Source organism: Pantherophis guttatus, chromosome 3, assembly GCF_059756535.1.
Source record: "Pantherophis guttatus breed Tessera chromosome 3, ASM5975653v1, whole genome shotgun sequence".
Classification (NCBI taxonomy): domain Eukaryota; kingdom Metazoa; phylum Chordata; class Lepidosauria; order Squamata; family Colubridae; genus Pantherophis; species Pantherophis guttatus.
Window position 1 is genome coordinate 110,981,460 of NC_142065.1, and position 22,337 is coordinate 111,003,796.

Sequence of the window (22,337 nt, forward strand, 5' to 3'; positions counted from 1 at the left end):
AATTCCTGAGACAGCCAAGCTGTCTCAGGAATTCTGGAAGTTGAAGTCCACAGGTTGTAAAAGAGCCACAATTGCCCACCCCTGGCTACGGTAGGCTGGCGCCGCGCGGGTGGGAGGCGAGGGGCGGACGAGCCAGCAATTCGGCTCAACCCCCTAGAACCCCCAGAATCCCACCACTGTGTAGGCCCCTCTTGATCTTGGGGCCCTAGGCTGAAGCCTAGTTAGCCTATAGGAAAATCCGGCCCTGATGGTAGGAGTTTAGTAACAGATGCAAAAATGAGTAAGCAAGTACAAGCAGTTGGAGTGGTGCATTTTCAGTGAGGCTTGTAAAGGCATCAAGAAGCCAAGGCTAGGCAGACAGGAGAGATGACAACAGATGTATTGGGAAGTAGAACAAAGGGCATGTGTATGTGCCATAGTTTACTGGAGGCTAAGAGAAGACAATTCAGTCAGTCTGTCATCAGAAAACACACAACACCTTCAAAAATGCCAAGGAAAGATCCAAAAACTTGGTCAAGAACATACTATGGTTAAAAAATGAATCAGCAATCTGGTGCAAGAATAAACAAAGTACAAAACTTCCAGCAACAGAAGGCAGTCCCTTTATGGCTTAAATCTTCTCCTCATCCAGCATGCACAAATGAAGCTTTCCTTGCTCAGTAGTTGCCAATAACAAATAATAAGGTGCATGCAGAGTCAGGGGCTTGCCACTTACTATGACAAGGTGCTTAGCAGGGTATAGGATTCTTAGGCAGGAAAGTGGATCTTCCCCACTCCTTGGCCAAAAAAAATGAATTGGACCTGGCTGAGGAGTGATAGCGCATTAGTGTTTGATTCCGTGTCTGCTGAATCTGCACTGCATCGAGCCTGACCGTGAGGCCATGAAATAACAGGAAACAGCTACCAGAGAGAAAAGTTCAACTACCACTGGAATGGCACATAGTAAAATTTCTTCATTCTCAAGAAAAGACAGGTAGAAGGCAAAGGAAAAACAAAGGTAGATCATCTACTGTATCTGAACCTTTATATAGGTGTCATTTGGTTCATATGGCTTGATCACTTAGAAAAGTACTTTCCTTTCTATCTCCAGGGTCAGCCAGGTGCTTGGGAACAAACTTTTCCAGGTTAGAAATTAGAGGATCATAAAGCAAGAAATACTCTGGCTGATAAAGGATAATTTTTTAAATTATTCACTGCATTTTGGAAATGTATACGACTGCAGATCTTCTTGCGCTGTGAGATTCCCCCCTCTCACAGATGTGGCCCTCCTCACTATCAAGGGCCCACCTCAAGGACGGGTTTTGGGACCCAGAGAGGTGGCATGTGAAAACTAGGGGATTGAGGGGTTTTCTATTGAAATTTTTAGTCAAATTTTTAAGGGGTCCCAGGGAGGGAGAGGGTCAGATTGGAATTTGGGCTGTGGGTATGGAGGATAACCCACAAGGGGGAGGGTCGGGTCTGGCAGTGAAACGCGGTGTGGGGGGTGGGGGACCCGGGGTTGAGGGGGGGGTTAGAGCTTGTCCGGATAGTTTTTTGAACATCAGTACTGTAGGTGGGAGGGGTAGATATGGCGGGAGCAGGGGGCCATATCATGTTAGGGGAGTGCGCACTCGCTGCCTACGAGCGGTGGAGTGCTCCGGCCCCCAAGGCTCTACTCGCTCCTCAGGTTGCATAGACCCTCAGGACCCAGGCCTTCGGCTGATGCTGTGCAATGCCAGGTCCGTAGTAAATAAAGCCCCCCTCATTTGTGATCTTGTTCAGGAGGTGGGTGCAGACCTGGCAGGTGTTACGGAGACCTGGTTGGGCCAGGAGGGGGAGGGTTCCCCTCGTTGAAATGTGCCCGCCAGGTTTCCAAGCATTCCATCAGCCGAGGTCACAGGTGAGGGGTGGGGGTGGGGATAGCGGTTATCATTAAAGAAGGTCTGAGACCGAGGGAGGCCACTGTTCCTCAGACGGCCGGCTGTGAATCCCTTTTTGTGAAATGGGGTCATGGGGTTCAGATGGGTTTGCTGATCACGTACCTGGCTCCCTGCCACGTGGCAACAGCCCTGCCTGAGCTACTCAACGTCATCGCTGCGGTGGCGGTTGATACCCCTAGATTTATGGTCATGGGGGATTTCAACCTGCCATCCATGGTGGACGTCTGAGATGGCTCGGGAGTTCATGGCTTCCATGACAGCTATGGACTTGACCCAATTAATTCATGGCCCTACCCACACAGGGGGAAACATACTGGATCTGTTTTTTGTCTCTGGACAGTGGTTGAGGGATCTTGAGATAGGGGATATAGTTAGCAAACCCTTGTCATGGTCAGATCACTCTCTCCTTTGTCTTGACCTTTGAACCGCTGCACCCCGCCTCAAGGAGGCAGAGCCGGTAAGATGGTTCCGCCCCAGGCACCTGATGGAACCTGACAGATTCCAGATGGAGCTTGGGCCATTTCCTGAGGCTCTGGCACACGCCTCGACTGGAGACCTGGTGGCCGCCTGGGATAGGGCGGCTGCTGGAGCTCTGGATCGGGTTGTGCCTTTGCGGCCTCTGACCCGGCGCCGATCTCAATTGGCTCCTTGGTTTACCGAGGAGCTCACGGAGTTGAAGCACCGGAAAAGACGCCTAGAGAGTAGTTGGAGGGCCAGTCTTTCTGAATCTGACCGGACACTAGTAAGATCCCACATTAGGAATTACCTAGTGGCGATAAAAACAGCAAAATGTAGCTATTTTGCTGCTCTTATTGCATCATCAGATAATCGCCCGGCCGCCCTCTTTAGGGTGATCCGCTCCCTGCTCCATCAGGAAACGCGGGAGGACCCCTTGGAGGGTAGAGCCTAGGATTTTGTTCAGTATCTGTATAACAAAATCACTCAAATTTGGGAAGATTTGGACTCCGACTGGGTAGTCTCAGGGGGAGAGACAGGGGCAGGTCTTGAGAATGTTATCTGGGATGAGTTTGATCCTGTGACCCCTGAGGAGGTGGACAGCATTCTAGGCAGACTGAACGCGACCACTTGTTTATTGGACCCGTGCCCCTCCTGGTTAGTACTGGCTTCCCGGGAAGTGACACGAGGCTGGCTCCAGGGGATTATAAATGCTTCGTTGGGTGAGGGTGACTTTCCCGCCGCCTTGACAATGCCCCTGAAGTGATGTCCCGGTGTCTGGAGGCCGTGCAGATCTGGATGGGGAGGAATAGGCTCAGGCTCAACCCATCCAAGACCAAGTGGCTGTGGTTTCCGATGTCCCGATATAGTCAGCTGGTGCCATCACTGACTATTGGGGGTGAATCGCTGGCCCCCACGGAAAGGGCTCGCAACTTGGGCATCCTCCTGGATTCACGGCTGTCTTTAGAAGAGCACTTGACGGCCGTGACCGGGAGGATTTTTCATCAGGTTTGTCTGATCCGCCAGTTGCGTCCCTTTCTGGATCGGGACTCGTTACGCACGGTCACTCATGCCCTTGTCACTTCCCGCCTGGACTAATGCAATGCTCTCTACATGGGGCTCCCCTTGAGGAGCACTCAGAGGCTCCAACTAGCGCAGAGTGCGGCCGCGCGGTGGTAATGGGAGCAACATGGCGTTCCCATGTAACATGCCTCCTGAGCGAGCTGCACTGGCTCCCGGTGGCCTTCCAGGTGCGCTTCAAGGTTTTGGTTACCACCTTTAAAGCGCTCCATGGCTCAGGACCTGGGTACTTGCAGGACCACCTACTACCACCAATAGCCTCCCACCGGCCGGTACGCTCCCATAGAGAGGGGCTCCTCCGGGTGCCATCGGCCAAACAATGCCGACTGGCGGCCCCCAGGGGGAGAGCCTTCTCTGTGGGGGCACCTACTATCTGGAACAAGCTCCCCCCAGATTGCGCACCTTCCGCCGCGCTCTAAAGACCTTATTATTTCACCAGGCGGGCCTGGCCTAATTTTCTCCCTCTTTTATAAAAGATTTTTAATTTTTAAATATCTTTTAGTATTTTATATATTCAAATTTTAAAATTGGTTTTAAATAGTTTGGGGTTTTAATTTGTCTGGGCCAAAACTATTTAATTTGATTTTAATTCTACTTTTAAATTTTGTATGTATGTGTTTTATTGTTTGGCTGTGCACTGCCCTGAGTCCTTCGGGAGTAGGGCGGTATAGAAATCAAATCAAATCAAATCAAATCAAATCAAATCAAATCAAATCAAATCAAATCAAATCAAATCAATAAATAAATAAATAAATAAATAAATAAATAAATAAATAAATAAATAAAATTTGATCTGAGAAAATAAGAATGTTTAAACAAGAACAGAATTGTGTCCAATTGAGCTGTTACAGTACTGTTTGAGCTTATGAAAAATTTTTAGTGTTCCAAAGTCTCGTGGTCAGTCTGGACTTCAAAATGATGTTCCAGACCTAGGGAATATAAACTATAGAGCCACTGTGGGTCTAGGGACTGACAGGCATGGTTAATTATTTTTTTAAAAAATTAATATTATTAAAGTTTCAATAGTAGTTTCTTCAACATATACATTTTATCTAATACAAAGCTACTGAGAGAAATTACCTGACAGTAAGAACAATTAATAAATGTAATAGCTTAATTCCTGGAGTTGTGGATGCTCCACTGCTGGAGATCTATAAGAAAAGATTGGAGAGGTGTGGCCAATGTCGCAGTGGAAAGTCGGGATCTTTAAGACCTTTTGAAGATCTGTCGATATCTCTGCAGTCCGGGGGTCTGAAGTGGCCTAAGTCATCCTGAAGGGATGATAAACAAGGGGAGCACGGACTGGTCAGCATAGGGGGATCACAAACTCCCTGGCTGAACCAGAAGATGCTGCTCAAACCGGACTGCTGAGAAAGTGGCCTTAGAAGTCGCTAGGAAGCTGTGGCGGCAGTAATGAAAGAAGATGACAAGAACGCAACGTGAGACATTGAGATGAGAGAGACTCTGATTTTTACAAAAGACTTTTCCCTTTGAATCCAACTGGAATTAAATAAGAATAGACGGGCTGAGAGTGAGGAGTGAGAGCGGGTGTGTATCCGCTTTCACATCCAGTAATCTGGTGGCAAAGAAGAGACAAAAGCCTCTTTTTTTCTTTCTTTCGTATATTTTTCTTTGTGACTGAGAAAAGAAAAGTAATTTCTTAAAAATAAGAAATTGGGACTAAATGAATTAATGATTGAATCCCATTTCTATTGAAATGGTGGAATGATGATAACTGAGAAAACGAAACTTTGAAGATTGGTTTTTTTTTAAAAAACCTACTGTGTTCTTAAAAGATAAAAAGAAACTGAAGATTGCTTTAAAAAGTTTGTTGTGTTCTTGAAAGCTAGTCTGCAGTGCCATCAAGTGGCAGAAGGGAAATGATTTTGACTTGGAATAAACGCTGACTATAGTTGACCTTGACATTTCGGTAGACTGATAAAGAAAGCAGATGTACAAGAGAGAAGACTGGATTTTGAACTTTCCTTTTGGCTTTTAATAATTTATTATTATTATTCATATAATAATATGATTGCTGATGATTGCTTTGAAGTTCCGTATTTTGATTTTTGCTGATGGATGAAAGGAACTCTATTTTGTGTTTTGTGTCTTTTATTTTTACTTATTTTTTTAGAGACCTTTTTTTTAAATGCCTTTTTTTTAAAAAAACTAGATTGACAAGAAATTGGATTAAGATTGGAAGAATCAGAAGAAAATTTTTCCTTTTTGGTTGTTTGTATTTGTATTTTTATCTTTTACTTTTGGCAGTTGAATTTCTCTCTCTTTTTTTTTTTCTCTCTGTTGGGGTATTTGGAAATTTGATTTTTGAGGGAGGTGGTTGATTGGAATTTTTGTTTTTTAATTTTTGTATCTTATATATTATTATTATTATTATTATTATTATTATTATTATTATTATTATTATTATTATTATTATTTTTACCTAATCCAACGATTGGGGAGGATTAGGCACCTGGATTATAAATATGAAGAAATTTATATCACATGCACACCCAACAGCAAGTTCCCTCATCGACAGAAACACAGAAAACTTCGGAGATGATGGAATTAAGAAAGTTTATACAGTCGCTTCATGATGACTTAAAACAGGAAGTAAAAGAAATGAAAGCCATGGTTGGGAAAAATAAAGAGAGAATCCAGAAAGTAGAAGAAAAAGTGGAAATGACAGAAAAGAAAGTTGAGAAATTAGAAGAAAAATTGGCACCAACTGAAAAGTCAATTATCCTGTTGGAGATGGAACATTCTGCGTTTTACTTAAGATTCCAAAATATAGAGGAAGAAAAAGGAAAAAAAATTACCTGAGATGATTGCTGAGATACTATCAAAAATTTTGGAACAATCCAAGGAAAAGATCTTAAATGAGATTGATGAAGTCTTCAGAGTATACACAAGATATGCAATGAGGAACCGAGAGAAGTACATGTAAGATTACGAAGAAGGCAGTGAAAACAGAGATATTACAAGCAGCAAGAAATACAGCACCGAAACACAAAGATAAAGAAATTGCGGTATTAAGAAAAATACCTAGAAGAGTTAGAGAATTTGAGGAGAGAATATCAGTTTTTAATGAAGTTCCTAATATTCAAAGGAGTGAATTTTAGATGGTTAATACCGGAAGGAATTTTAGTGACATGGCAAGAACAAAGACATAGACTTGACTCCATTTAAAAAGCAAAATTATTTTATCAACAATTTTGTGGACCATTAGAAGAAAACTTGGGAGCAATAGGAGAGACAAAGCAAAAAGAGAAAGAGAAAGATGAAAAAGTAGAGGAAGGAAGAGCCCTAAAAGAAGGAGCGCAATCCAAAGATCCAATGGAACAAAGAGAGACAATGGCGATGAAGTCAAAATCTAGTAACAAGTAAAACATGGAAGAAGAAATTAAAGCAATATCTTTAAATGTAAATGGATTGAATGCAGCGATAAAAAGAAACAGAACTTTATCTAAATTAAATAGCTTGAAGATGGACATTATATGCCTACAAGAAGTACATATTAGAAAACAACATTTACAATTATTACAATATACAAAGTTAGGAGTTCTATTTACATCATTGATACATATTAAAGAAAAATTAGAACCTAAATTACTTTTTGAGGATGAAGAAGGCAGGATTCTGATGGTGGAAATAAATATGAACTTTAAACAAATACTTTTGATAGCAATATATGCACCAAATGAAAAACAAGAATTTTATCAGAGACTACACAGAAAAATTTTAGAATTGGATTATGAATATGTATGTATAATGGGTGATTTTAATACTCTAACAAATGTGGATCTGGACTATAAAACAATGAAGACAAATAAAAAATCCAGAAGAATATTGCCGAAATCTTTTTTTACAATGATAGAAGAGTTGAGTATTCAAGATATTGGGAGACAAAAACACCTGAAAGAAAACCAATATACCTTTTATTCAAATAGACATTTATCGTGGTCAAGGATAGACATGATATGGATATCAACAGAACTTATAGATAATATACAAGAAGTAAATATTGGTTCAAATATTTGGGCGGACCATAGCCCAATGACAATAATATGGAAAGGGAAGAAGAAAAAGACAAGATGGACTTTGAATGCAACAATATTAAATGAAAAGGACTTTCAGCAATTTATGGAAAAAGAATTAGACTTTTTCTTTAAAATAAATAAGAAAGAAGATACATCATTTCAGAACGTATGGGATATGATGAAAGCCTATATTAGAAGTTTGGCAATAACGTATTTGGGAAGAAAGAATAAAAAGAAAAGGCAAAAACAGATAAGATTGGAAGAGGAGTATAAGAACCTAGAGAAAGAATTCCAAAAAGATATCCAAAACAAAAAAATTAAGAAGCTTATGAAACTGAAAAAACATGAAATAAATTTAAATGAATAGGAATCATTAGCAAACAAATTAAGAGCATCTGAACAGATTTTTTTTTGAAAATGCAAACAAACCAGGAAGGTGGTTAGCATATAAATTAAAAAAAGAGAAGGAGAAGAAAATAATAAAATATTTACAAGATGAAGAGGGGAAATTACATTATAGAAATGAAGAAAAGAAGATCGTAATTCAAAAATACTATGGAAAGTATTCCCAAGAAAAGATCTCAGAGGAAGAGATAATAAAATATTTGGAAAAATCAGATTTACCTAAAATACCAGAACAATATAAGGGAATGTTAGAAGATAGAATAACAATGATGACATTAACAGAAGCGATAAAAGGACAAAAAAATGGGAAAGCACCAGGACCAGATGGGTTACCAGCTGACCTATATATAACACTACAAGAAGGGATGAGTAATGTAATGTTGGAACTATTTAATTAATTAATAATGAAGGCAAAAATGCCAGACTCTTGGAGGGAGGCTTATGTAACACTTATACAGACCTACAATTAATACAGGAAACAGACCTACAATTAATAAAAAACTATAGACCGATTTCGTTGCTAAATGTGGATTATAAGATTTTTGCCTCAATAATGGCAAATATATTAAAAAAAAACTGTTAAATGAATTTATTCATATGGACCAAAATGGATTTTTACCTAAAAGGCAAATTAGAGACAATATGAGGATAATTTTGAATACTTTGGAATATTATGAGACACATTCAGAAAAACAAATGGCAGTGATGTTTCTAGATGCCCCAAAAAGCTTTTGACAATGTGAACTGGCAATTTATGATAGAACAACTGCAGAGAATGGACTTTGGGGATAGATTTATAAACACCATAAAAACTATTTATGATAGACTGCTAAGATAATGATGAATGGAGAAATGACAGAAAATATTAGTATTATGAAGGGCACTAGACAAAGATGTCCTCCATCACCATTACTGTTTATTCTGACCTTAGAAGTTTTAATTAGAAATATTAGGCGAAATGAAGAGATAAAAGGGATGGAAATCAAAAAAGAAGAGTATAAACTGCAAGCTTTTGCGGATTACTTAGTATTCATCTTAGGGGAACCACAAACAACAGGTCCCAAATTACTAGAACAAATAGAGAATTATGGAAAGGTGTCTGGTCTAAAAATAAATAAAGATAAAACAAAAATTCTGGTGAAAAATATTACAGAAAAACACAAAAGAGAGATAGAAGAGAATCTAGATATACAAGTGGTGAAAAAAGTTAAATACCTAGGAGTATATCTAACTTCAAGATCTGTAATGATAAAAGAGGATAATTATTATAGATTAAAACAACAAATTGAGAAAGTTGGAGAAGTGGAAGAACCTTCAATTGTCACTAATGGGAAGGATTGCAATAATAAAGATGAATATATTACCAAGATTATTATTTATATTTCAGACAGTACTGATAAAAATTGAAAATACTTATTTTCAACAGCTTAATAAGATAATAAGGAAATTTATATGGCAAGGGAAAAAAGCAAGAATAAGCATAAAAATGCTTCAGGACGAGACTACGTGGAGGATTTGGGTTACCTAACTGGGAATTGTATTAACAGGCAGCAGCATTGACTTGGTTGAAAGAATGGATTGAATTAAGAAATACAAGATTATTAACACTGGAAGGTCATGATCTACAATTGGGATGGCATGCATTTTTATGGTATGGTAGAAATAAGATACATACATACTTTCATAGACATTATATAAGGAATGCATTGCTATTGGTATGGGAGAAGGTCAGAGATAAATATTATCTGAAAATACCATTATGGTTATCAACAATGGAAGTTTTGATACATGCAAATGTTTTTAATGTTGGAAATATTGTTAGATATAAGGATTTATTAACAGATAAGGGGGATTTGAAAGGGAAACGAGAGCTGGAAGAACAGGGGATTGAGATGGATTGGTATATGTACATGCAGATACAAACAAGATATGAAAAAGATGCTAAATTATATGGTTTTCACTTAGAAAAAACAGAGTTGGATGGGATACTCATGGGAACAATGGATAAATTAATTAAAAAGATCTATAATTTTTTACTAGGCATTGAACTGGAGGAGGAGCAGATAAAGGAAACAATGATAGCCTGAGCAAAGAATTTTGGACATTCAATAGATGAGATAAATGGCAACACCTATGGGAAAGGAATTATAAATTAACAATGTCCACTGCATATAAGGAAAATCAATATAAAATGTTTTATAGATGGCATATGCCCCCTGAGAAACTGGCAAAAATATTTAAAGATAAGTCAGCTAAATGTTGGAAATGTCACCAGTTACCAGGTTCTTATTACCATATGTGGTGGACATGTCCAGAAAAAAAAAATTAGGAATACAATTAAGATATGGCTGGAAGAAATGATACAACAACGTATTGATTTAAAACCAGAACTGTTCCTACCAGAAAAAAAATACCAAAGAAAATATTTATTTGATTATACATGTAATAACGGCTGCAAGGATTGTTTATGCACAACACTGGAAAGCAGAGAGAATACCTTTGGAAGGAGAAGTAATTAAAAAAAACTTAGATTGTGCAGAAATGAATAGATTGATGATTAAAGAAAGAGAAGATTCAGAATACTTTAAGATATGGAATCAATTTTACTATTGGTTAGAAAAGAGATATAAATAAGTAAAATAATAGTTATATATAAAAATGCCATAATCAGAATATTTTGTTAGTGATGAATTGTAACTGATTAGATGAGAACGAAGACAGAAGAAATAACAAAAAGAAGAATGACTGGAGACAACACCGAGATGTCACATGGAAGGAATGACTGATGTATTAAATGTTTGTTTGTTTAAAAAAATAAAAAACTTTAAAAAAAAAGAAAAGAAAAGATTGGACAGCCATTTCTCTGGGATGTAATAAGGTCTCCTGCCTTATTTAGGGGGTTGGACTAGAAGACTTCCAAGGTCCCTTACAATGCTATGATTCTATGATTCTGAATGTCCTCTTCCCTTCAAGAATGATATTTTATTGATGCTTTGAAGGCAAGATCCTAGTAGGGCATTTATCCATGATGTGGCCAGATGCTCCATAGTACAATCATAGGCTTTATGTACATTGGGGCAATTTTTCTCAAGCACTGTCGTCTTGTGCTAATTTTCAGTGGCACCAGTTTTACCTAGTAAGTCTCAAAAATGAGAAAGAAATGAAATAGAATAATTCAGGGGTGAAATTAAAAAATTCCCCCTACCGGTTCTGTGGGTGTGGCTTATTGGGGAGAGGTCATGTGACTGGGTGGGCGTGGCCAATTCAACATCACTCACATCGAGGGGCTCTTCATCGGCCTCTCCCCTCCCAGCCACCCCTTGTCACAAATGGCAGGAAAATGGGGAGGGGAATATTCCTGCCTACCATCCTTCCCTCAGTCTGTGCTGAGATTGAGGAATGAATGACAGGCAGGAAAATCCCCTTCTCCATTTTCCTGCCTTTCACAAAAACGGCTCCATTCCAGCTGCTCCCCCCGGCCCCTCCCTCCTGGGGACTACCTTAAAGGGACAGGCTGCAGCAGCTCCATTCTTAATGGAGGGAGAAAAGTTAGCATTCTCTCTGCTGCATTTAACATTGAATTCTGTGGCAGAGAGAATGTAACTATTCTCCCTCCGTTCAGAATGGAGCTGCTGCTCCCTTTATGTCCCCTCTCAGCCCCCTCCCTCCTGGGGACTACCTTAAAGGGACAGGCTGCACCAGCTCCATTCTGAATGGAGGGAGAAAAGCAGAGGTGAAATGCTCCCGGTTCGGACCGGCTCGGGCGAGTAGGTAGCGATGGTGGCGGGCAGTTCGGAGAACCGGTAGCAAAAATCCCTTCCCCCCCCCCCAGCCTCCAGCTTGTTTACCTTCGCACGCCTGCCTTGCTTCGCTTGCTGTAATCCCTGTAATCCATTGCATCAGCAAGCAACTGAATCTCCCCTGCCTGCAATCAAGCTCATCGGTGAGCAGCTCTTTCTGTCTGTCTGCCTGCCTGTAAGTTTTTTCCCCCTTTGGGAGCTTTAAAAAAAATAGTTAATTGGGGTTTTTTTTAGTTGTTCTTTTTTTAGACCTAGCTATTTAAAGTTTAGGAAGTTTTAAATTTAGCTGCTTTTATATAAAAATAAAAATAAAATAAAATAATATTTGTGCAGCTTTCTGAGATTTTGTGTGTTTCTGTAGTGTTTCACTCTAACTACACAAACACACAAAATCTCACAAAGCTGTATGTGGCATTTTGTATATGTAAAGTGTGAAAGTTGGTTTTTTGGACTTTTTGTGGCTGTGTGAGGTTCCTGCTTGTTGCAGGGCCATTTTGCCCCTGCTTTTACATTGTGGGTGAGCCAGTTGTGTTGTGTTGTGTTGTGTTGTGTGTGTGTGTGTGTAAAGTGTGAAAGTTGGTTTTTTGGGCTTTTTGTGGCTGTGTGAGGTTCCTGCTTGTTGCAGGGGCCATTTTGGGTCTAGCACAGCTGCTTTTACATTGTGGGTGAGCCAGTTGTGTTATGTTGTGTTTTGTAGGTTAAAAAAGGGCAAAGAAGTGACATCGACTTGGCCACACCCATCTGACCAACAAGCCATGCCCACCCAGTCACCTGACCACCAAGTCCTGCCCACTAATTAAGCCACGCCCACAGAACCGGTAGCGAAAATTTTTAGATTTCACCCCTGGAGAAAAATTAGCATTCTCTCTGCTGCATTTAACATTGAATTTGTCAGCACTTCAAGCTGCCTTTACTCTAGTGCTGACATAAGAAGGAGAATCGGAGGCGTCTGGAAAGGGACGTTTGACTTTTCACCTACTTATTTTCCCTGGAGATAATATCCCCTAGGAGATGGGGTGGGAGGGTGGAAATTCCTTTGAGCTGGAGCAGTAATTAGGGGTAGAGTGACTTGGAAGATGGCCAATGAGTGCAGGGGAGTGGGGAACGGAAAGGGAGGATTTGGGGTCTGAAGTCAGTGTTGGCTGGGATGGAGTCGGAGTTAGAATGTCATGCTTAATAAATGGAAGTTTTTCTTCAAAGACTTTGTTTGAAATGCAATTTATTTGAGACGACCTCGAAACCTGACAGAATTCTGTGGAATATCAAGTGGCTGGAAGAGATGAGTGGCGACCGGCCGGGCATGGGTGGGGACAAGGAGGGGTAAATACTACCGGTTCAGCGAACTGATGCCCATAATCCCTAGCGGTTCGTTCGAACTGGTCCAAACCTGTAGGATTTCACCCGTGGAATAATGGCATTTTTCTGCTTATAGACTCATGCAATAATAGTCTCTATTAGCAAACCTAGATTAATGCCTGGAATGTGTTGATGAATTTTTGTATCTTTTGTACACTGTCTGATAGTTCCTCTTAAAACTGGCCAATTAATTCTTTTTCATTGCAGCCCGCATGCTGAGCTGAAAGTCAGCAGCATACTTCTGCACCAAAGGCTTATTTTGTCATAGGCAATAGTTTCACAGTTGCCAGTCAATGGAACATTGCAATTAAGCTGGGTATATTATAAAATTAACACAACTGTAAGATTGTAAGGAAGATGGGAAAGTAGACATAAAGCATCAAGAGACAGCAGGCAAGTCAGTGGACAAGAGGAACCTGGCAGTATTGGCTAATTATCGTCCAGTCTCCAACCTTCACTTTGTGGCAAAGGTTGTTGAGAACGTGGTTGCGCGACAGCTTCCCCAGTACCTGGATGAAACGACGTATCTAGATCCATTCCAGTCAGGCTTCAGGCCTGGGTACAGCACGGAAACGGCATTGGTCGCATTGGTGGATGATCTCTGGAGGGCTCGGGACAGGGGGTGCTCCTCTGTCCTGGTCCTGTTAGATCTCTCAGCGGCTTTTGATACCATCGACCATGGTACATGCTGCACCGGTTGGAAGAGTTGGGGGTGGGAGGCACCGTACTACGGTGGTTCTCCTCCTTTCTCTCCAACCGGTCACAGTCTGTGTTGACAGGGGGGCAGAGGTCGACCCCGAGGCCCCTTATATGTGGGGTGCCACAAGGATCGGTCCTCTCGCCCCTTTTGTTCAACATTTATGTAAAGACGCTGGGCGAGATCATCCGTGGTTTTGGGGTGGAGTACCACCAGTACGCTGACGACACCCAGCTGTACATCTCCACCCTGGACCACCCCAACGATGCCCTTGAAGTGATGTCCCGGTGTCTGGAGGCCGTACGGATCTGGATGGGGAGAAACAGGCTCAGACTCAACCCATCCAAGACCGAGTGGCTGTGGTTTCCGACGTCCCGATATAGTCAGCTGGTGCCATCGCTGACTATTGGGGGCGAATCATTGGCCCCCACGGAGAGGGCTCGCAACTTGGGTGTCCTCCTGGATTCACGGCTGTCTTTAGAAGAGCACTTGACGGCTGTGACCGGGAGGATTTTTCATCAGGTTCGCCTGATTTGCCAGTTGCGTCCCTTTCTAGATCGGGACTCCCTACACACGGTCACTCATGCCCTCGTCACCTCCCGTCTGGACTATTGTAATGCTCTCTACATGGGGCTCCCCTTGAGGAGCACTCGGAGGCTCCAACTGGCGCAGAGTGCGGCCGTGCGGGTGGTAATGGGAGCGACGTGGTGCTCCCATGTAACACCTCTCCTGCGCGAGCTGCACTGGCTCCCGGTGGTCTTCCGAGTGCGCTTCAAGGTCTTGGTTATCACCTTTAGAGCGCTCCATGGTTTAGGACCTGGTTATTTGCGGGACCGCCTGCTACGACCAATAGCCTCCCACCGACCAGTACGCTCCCATAGAGAGGGGCTCCTCCGAGTGCTGTCGGCCAAACAATGTCGACTGGCGGCCCCCAGGGGGAGAGCCTTCTCTGTGGGGGCACCTATTGTCTGGAACGAGCTCCCCCCGGAGATACGGAGGATCCCGGATCTGCGTACCTTCCATCACGCGCTCAAAACATTCTTATTTCATCAAGCTGGCCTGACCTAAGTTTTTCCCCTTTTTAAATGGAAATTTTAAATTTGATTTTAAATTATTGGGGTTTTAAATTTTCAGCCAAATTATTTAATTCATTTTACTTTATTTTAAATTTTGTATTCACATGTTTTATTCTATGGCTGTTCACCGCCCTGAGTCCTTCGGGAGTAGGACGGTATACAAATTGAAATAATAAATAAATAAAATAAATAAGAGGGAGCTTGCCGCAGCTGTACCATAGACAATCCTTTAGCCAAGTAATCCTTTGTTTCAAAACAGCTGTTCCACCACCTTTATCACATTCTACTCAATATCCTATGGATATTTTCAAAATGACTTCTTGCATGTAAAAGGTTTGATATCATCAGACATTTGAGGTATGAGATTTCACAAGGTCAGTGGACATTCACAATTTTCAGAATACTTTCCTAATTCCTTGCCCTTCATTAATATAAAACAAGACAAGTAGTTCCAACCTGTTGCGCTGTGTGGCTTATCTCCACTGCAAGGTCCACTCCTGAGTTCCCAATACCAATCACAATGACTCTTTTTCCTGTAAATGCATCAGGACTCTTGTAATCACGACTGTGTAAGTAGCGACCCTTGAAAGTGGTAATTCCTGTAAACCAAGAGTAAAATTGTTCAAATTGATGTTGTGTGCCTGTTTTCACACTGGACTTATGTGGCATTTTTCTATTAGGGTTGTATACTAGGTTAGGAGCACCAATCAATCAGTGAAAAGCTTGCCCCATTCTTCTTTTCCCCCCATATCAGTGGGCGTGTATGCCTTTTAAAGGTAAAACACAACCTCTGAGCTTTTTGTGCTAGGAATTCCATGTCATTGCTGTCTTTGCTGTTTTACTGGGGATGAGCAGGAGGTAATTCTTTAATTCTAATTGAATGTAAGAATTGCCTCTCCTTCCAACTTAAGAAAGTACGAACTCTTGAAACGTAGTTGTTCAAAAGGATTCTTTTATTAAGCAGAAGTGAAAGCCATCAGCTAAAGCACAATCTGAATACCCTTAGGCAAAGCAGTAGGCTTAAAGTGGTAGAGACCCCTCCCTTTAAGTCCAGAGTGCAGATTTTAGCCAATACACAAGTGTGAAGATGTTTTCTTTACTATTTCCTTTGAGAACCCGAACAAACATGCATTCCCACCACTACCCTTTAAAGTGAGACAACCCACATGGCTATCATATAAATTCCTGCAGGTAAAGGGAATCTCAGGCCTCCTTGGCCCCAGGATATAGGTTGTAAAATATCTGATGACACAGGCCATGCTAGTAAATCGAATCCAAGTCTCCCCCTTCCTCCACTTGAATGGCAGTATCACTTTTAGGAATCTGACATTGAAGAAGCTTTCTGATGAGAGAAATCTATAGTATGATTGTGACTTTTTCTTCTCTAAAGGGGAAAACAAAAAAGAGTGCCTTCAGATGAAGTTAGCTATTTGTTTCATGTATGATAATGAATTGATTTGTTACTTATTTATTAATTTATTCAATTTATATGGCTACCATCTCACAAGAAATGGTTCTGTTCTTCACTAAGTAACATCTTAGTACAGGAGGCAGGAAGTGAGGTGTCTAATGAAGAATTATGTTAAGATTTTTATTCTGGGGGGAAAAAATCAATCAATGTGGTTACTTAAGAATCCACACTGATTTAATGGCATATTATAAATCACTTAATTGATTATTTTATGTGAAGTACATTACATCAAATTGGAGGTTTAATTTATTCATTAATTAATTGCTGGTCATTATAATTTCTTTTGGCCACATGGGTGATAACCAGTTCAAAATTCTGGAAAATTTTTGTGAGTAATTTCCAATTTAGTTTGTACCTAGCACACTCTTAGTCAATCTTTAGATCCATAGTATGCACATATGCTATTCAGTATAATGAAAAAGAAAAAGAACAAAAAAGCATGAAGTCCTATAATAGAAGATGATTTTATGTAACAACCATTGTTAATTTTATGAAGTGGGAAAAAGCACAGGTGCAAGTGCTACACAAGCATATTTGTTAGCTAACTAATTTTGGTCTATGTTAGTTACCCACATGGAATTGCACACCAAATTTTCCTAGTTAACTTTTCCTATCTAGTTCCTCCCCAGTTCCTCCCTCTTGATAGTCCTTTATTGTCCCATTATATTCAAATAGATTGTTTTGGTAACTGTTTCTTCAATGATGGGCTGGCTGGTTAGCCATTGTATTCCCTTCCCAGGACTTTGACCATGAGATGGTGTTTCTGGAAGGCACAATGAGTAACTACCCCGTCCCAGCTGGCTCCCTCCTCTCATGTCCATGGCGGCAGACTGGCAGCTAGCAAATTAACTGTTCAGTGTATGATGGCAGTTCTGACACCATTGCTTGGCCCAGCTAGATTACACAACTAAAGTCTGGTTTCTAATCTCTCTTTTCTAGGGAAGGTGATGGAGAGAGTGGTCACATGGCAGCTTTAGAGAACCCTGGATGAGGCAGATTATCTAGACCCTCTTTAGTCAGGGTTCAAACCAGGGATTGAAACTCAGACCACATTGATCATGCATATATACATATCATGACTTCTTGTGGGTGGAGGTAGTGCATCCATCCTGTCTCTTCTTAACTTCTCAGTGGCATTTGATACAATTTATCATGGTATCCTTTTGGGCCAGTTCTAGGAATTAGAGGTGACTGGCATTGTATAGTTCTGGTTCTCCTCCTTTCTTCAGGGTCGGTTCCAGTGAGTGTTGATAGAGAACGAGAGATCCAGCTCACATCCCCTACTTTATGGAACACCTCAGGATTCTGTTCTTTCTTTCCCTTTGGTCATGTATTTGAACCTTGAACTTGCTCGTTGGATTCTGGACTTGAACCTTGGTTTAATTACCATCTGTAGACTTTGGACTGTGCCTGGATTTCAGACTTTGTTTTTGTGGACTTGTGCCTTTTCTCTTGGGCTTATTGAACCGGTGCCTAGGCTGAGCAATATCATGCTCAATAGAAATTTGCATTTGATGCAAGTAGGAACCTGGGGAATAACACTAGAGGCTTGTATAGCCACAATAAAGTCCTTAAATTCCTCGTATGTATGCACATGGGGGACTGGAACAGAAACTACAGATCAATCAGCCTAATATCAATATCCAGGAAGATACTGGAAAAGATCATCAAAAAACAGATCTGCGAACATCTAGAAACAAATAAAGTTATAACTAGAAGTCAGCACAGGTTTGTTAAAACCCAATCATGCCAATTCCGTTCTTCGACAGAGTGACCACATTAGTAAACCAGTGAAATGCTGTTAACATAGTATATTTAGATTTCAGCAAGGCATTGGACAAAGTAGACCACAGCCTACTTCTTGGTAAGCTAGAAAAAAGTGGGCTAGATAGCATCACCATTAGATGGATTTGTAACTGGCTGACAAATCGTACTCAACAAGTAGTCCTTTACGGTACTATGTCTACATAGAGGGAAGTAAGCAATGGGGTACCACAAGGTTCCCTCTTAGGCCCAGTACTCTTCAATATCTTCATAAATTACTTAGATGAGGGAATAGAAGGGGAACTTACCAAATTTGCAGATGATATTAAGATGGCAGGAATAGCTAACACCCTAGAAGATAGGCTCAAGATCCAGATGGATCTTATAAAAATAGTCCTGTTTTTTTTTTTTTATTGTAAAAGTTTTACAATTACATTTTCACCCCATTTTCACCCCCCTAACCCACCCCAAACTCCCCATCCCATCCTCCCTAACCCCCCCTAACCCTCCCCTCCCCCCCGGACTTCCATAGAGTGTACCCCATCATTATCCCCTTTATATAAAAAAAAAAACCTTGAACTTTAAACCCCCCCAACCCCCATATCATTTTTCATCTTCACATAGTTCAAATATTTCTATCTTAATGTAATATAATATTATCAATAAAAAGCTATTTGATACTTCCTAGTTTGATATTTGTTCTGCACATAATCTATCCATTTTTTCCATTCACATTCATAAGTCTCTTGTGAGCGGTCTTTTAAATATGCTGAAATCTTCGCCATCTCAGCGAAACTGGCCATCTTCAAAGTCCATTCCTCGATAGTGGGCAAAGCTTCATTCTTCCAGTATTTACCTATCAACAATCTCGCTGCTGTAATCATATACAAAATCAACTTTGTTTCATCCACTGTAAAACCCTTAGCTATACCCAATAAAAACAATTGTGGAGAAAATTGAATTTTTTTCTTCAAAACATTCTGCATAACCCACCAAATTTTTATCCAAAAAGCCTTAACTTTCTTACAGGTCCACCAAATATGAAAATATGTAGCATCTGTACAATCACACCTCCAACATTTTGGCTGAACATTAGGATACATACACAACAGTTTCTTAGGGTCTAGATGCCATCTATAAAACATTTTGTAAAAATTTTCCCTCAAATTCTGCGACTGTGTAAATTTAACATTCTGGACCCAAATTTTTTCCCATGTTTCCAACTTCACTGGTTCTTCAAAATTTTGTGCCCACTTAATCATACAGTCTTTAACTAATTCAGTTTCTGAATCCCTTTCTAGCAAAACATTATAAAGCCTTTTAATATGCATTGGACCTTTCTCTCTTATATGTCTAACCAATTCTTCCTCATGCAACATAATACCAATTTTTTGGTCCTCTTTCCATCTCAATTGTAATTGATTATATTGTAACCAAGTTAAATTAATCCCTTCGTCCAACAGTGTCTGCAAATTCTTCAGCTGCCATCTGCCCGCATCTGTAAAAAGAACCTCTTTGTATAAAAACCCCCCGAGTGACATTATATTTGTATTCCACAAAGTATGACCAAGATCCAACCATAGCGGTATTTTATAATCCCATTTGAGTCGGTGCTTCTTCCAAACTCTCATCAAGGAGTCTCTAAGTATATGACTTTTAAATATTTTATCAACTTTGTCATCATAAAATAAGTAAGCGTGCCATCCAAATTCAAGATCAAAACTTTCTGCATTCAATATTCCAGCCTTTTTACTTCCAAACCAATCACTTGTTAAAGTTAAAGCTGCTGCATCATAATATAACTGTAGGTTTGGAAGTTTAAGACCTCCTCTTTCTGGAACATCTTGCATAATTTTCAATTTCACTCTCGGCTTCTTCTCGTTCCAGACGAACTTATTCACTCCAAATTGCCAAACTTTCAATTGTTTATCACTTTTAAGCACCGGAATCATTTGAAACAAAAAAAGAAATCTTGGCAAAATATTCATCTTAACTGCTGCTATTCTTCCAAGTAGAGACAGCTGCAGTTTTTTCCAAGTCTCCATATCTTTCTGCACCTCTCGCCACAACACCTCATAATTATTTTGAAACAATTTCATGTTTGATTCTGCAACCTGAACTCCTAGATATTTTACCTTAGGTACAATCTCAAAACCTGCCCTCCTTTCAAGCTCATGTTTGCGATCTTGTGTCATGTTTTTAACTATCATTTTAGTCTTTTTTGGATTCAATCTGAAACCTGAAACTTTACCATAATCTTGTATAATGTCCTTCATCAAGATTATTGATTCCATTGGTTGTGATAGGGTAACAACCAGATCATCTGCAAATGCCTTTATTCTGTAATCCTCTTGCCTAATCTTTATACCTTTCAAGATATTAGAGTCCCGTATTGTATTTAACAAGACTTCTAGTGTTAAGATAAATAAAAGTGGGGACAACGGGCATCCCTGTCTTGTTCCTTTTTCAATTTTAAACTCTGTTGTCAAACTTCCATTAATAATAATCTGTGCCTTTTGCTCTTGATAAATTGCCGAAATCGCCTGTATAAATTGGTCCCCAAAGTCCATCTTTTTCAAAGTCTTTACTAGAAAATTCCAATCCACTCTATCAAAGGCCTTCTCTGCATCCAAAAAAACCAGCACTGCAGGGATCTGTTTATTCTTCTCAAGATATTCCAGTAAATTTATTACTTGCCTTACATTATCCTTCATATATCTGCCCTCGATAAATCCCGCTTGATCATCATGAATCACCTCTTGAATTACTGGCATCAATCTGTTGGCTAATACTTTTGCATAAATTTTATAGTCATTATTTAAAAGAGATATTGGTCTATAATTTTCCGGTTTTTTAGGACCTACATGTTCTTTTAGTATCAAAGTAATATATGCTGATTTCCATGATGGGGGTATTTTACCCCCTTGTTGTATATTGCAAAATAAGTCTCTAAGTTGTTCCACCATTTCTGCTTGTAAAGTTTTATAATACACTGCAGTCAATCCATCTGTTCCAGGAGCTTTAGCTGTTTTCAATTGTTTAATTGCTGCAATTATTTCCTCAACTGTTATAGGATAGTTCATTCTTTCTTTTTGTTGACTAGTAATTTTTGAGACTCTTTTCTCTTCTAGATATTTTTCTATAAGTCCATTCTGTATATCATCTTTGGCATATAATTTAGTATAGTATTCTACAAAGACTTCTTTAATCAATTTTTGTTGAGAAATTTCTTTCCCTCCAATATCAATACTCTCAATAGTCCGTATACTCTGCTTCTTCCTTAAGGTGTAGGCCAACCATCTTCCCGGTTTATTAGCATTACAAAACGTATTATGCTTCGCATATTGTAAATTTGTTGCAGCTTGCTCCGCCAAGAGCATTTGAAATTGATCTTTCAAAAGTTTTATAGCACCAGATATTCTTTCATCTGTTGGGTTTTTAATGAGTAGCTGTTCCTTATTCTTTATTTCTACTTCCAATTCGAGTCTTTTCTTTTGTCGATTCTGTTTATGTTTAGAGTTCATATAAATGAGTACCCCAAAAATAGTCCTGTTGTTGATTGGGAGCATAAATTCCAATCAAAAGAATTTGGCCATTTGCTGTAAACAATTCAATTGCTACAAACCTACCATCTTGGTCTGCTTCTATAACTATTTTTATAAGATGTTACATACTAAAATATTGCAATGGGACTATAGATCTATTTTAATTATGGGAGACTGGAACGGAGTAATTGATTCTAAACTAGATAAAAAGAGTTTGGCAAAGTCTAGAATTAGACTACCACAGACTTTTTTTGATATGAAAGAAGATATGGAACTAAAAGAAGTTTGGAGAATACATAACCCAAAAGAATTGGATTACACTTTCTTTTCTGATAGACATAGATCCTTTTCTAGGATTGATTTTATCCTGTTGTCAAATGATCTACTTGTTAAGACAAAAAGAACAAAGATTTTCCCAAGAACTTTGACTGACCATAGCCCTGTATGGATAGAAATTGAGATGGATAAGGTTGAGAGACGCTCTTGGAGATTAAATGAGAACTTGTTTAGATATGAAAAAAATACAATAGAACTTAAAAAGCATTTGAAAGAATTTTTTGAAACAAATTTGAACAAAGGTACCCCAATTGAAATTGTTTGGGACGCAAGTAAAGCTTATATGAGAGGGGTACTTATCTACATGAACTCTAAACATAGACTGTTCAGACAAAAGAAAAGATCTGAATTGGAAACGGAAATAAAGAACAAAGAACAGTTACTTATTAAAA

At 39.7% G+C, this 22,337-nt stretch overlaps 1 protein-coding gene across 6 annotated transcripts in view; it reads right to left on the reverse strand.

Moving 5' to 3' along the window:
* The window catches only part of LOC117661076 (flavin-containing monooxygenase 5-like), a 105,664-nt gene that overhangs the window by 22,084 nt on the left and 61,243 nt on the right, over positions 1–22,337 (reverse strand). For all 6 annotated transcript variants that reach the window (XM_060690179.2, XM_087891155.1, XM_060690178.2 and 3 more), the window contains exon 5: positions 15,286–15,428. In XM_060690179.2, coding sequence (XP_060546162.1) covers positions 15,286–15,428 — 143 coding nt within the window. The remainder of the gene's footprint in view (positions 1–15,285; positions 15,429–22,337) is intronic.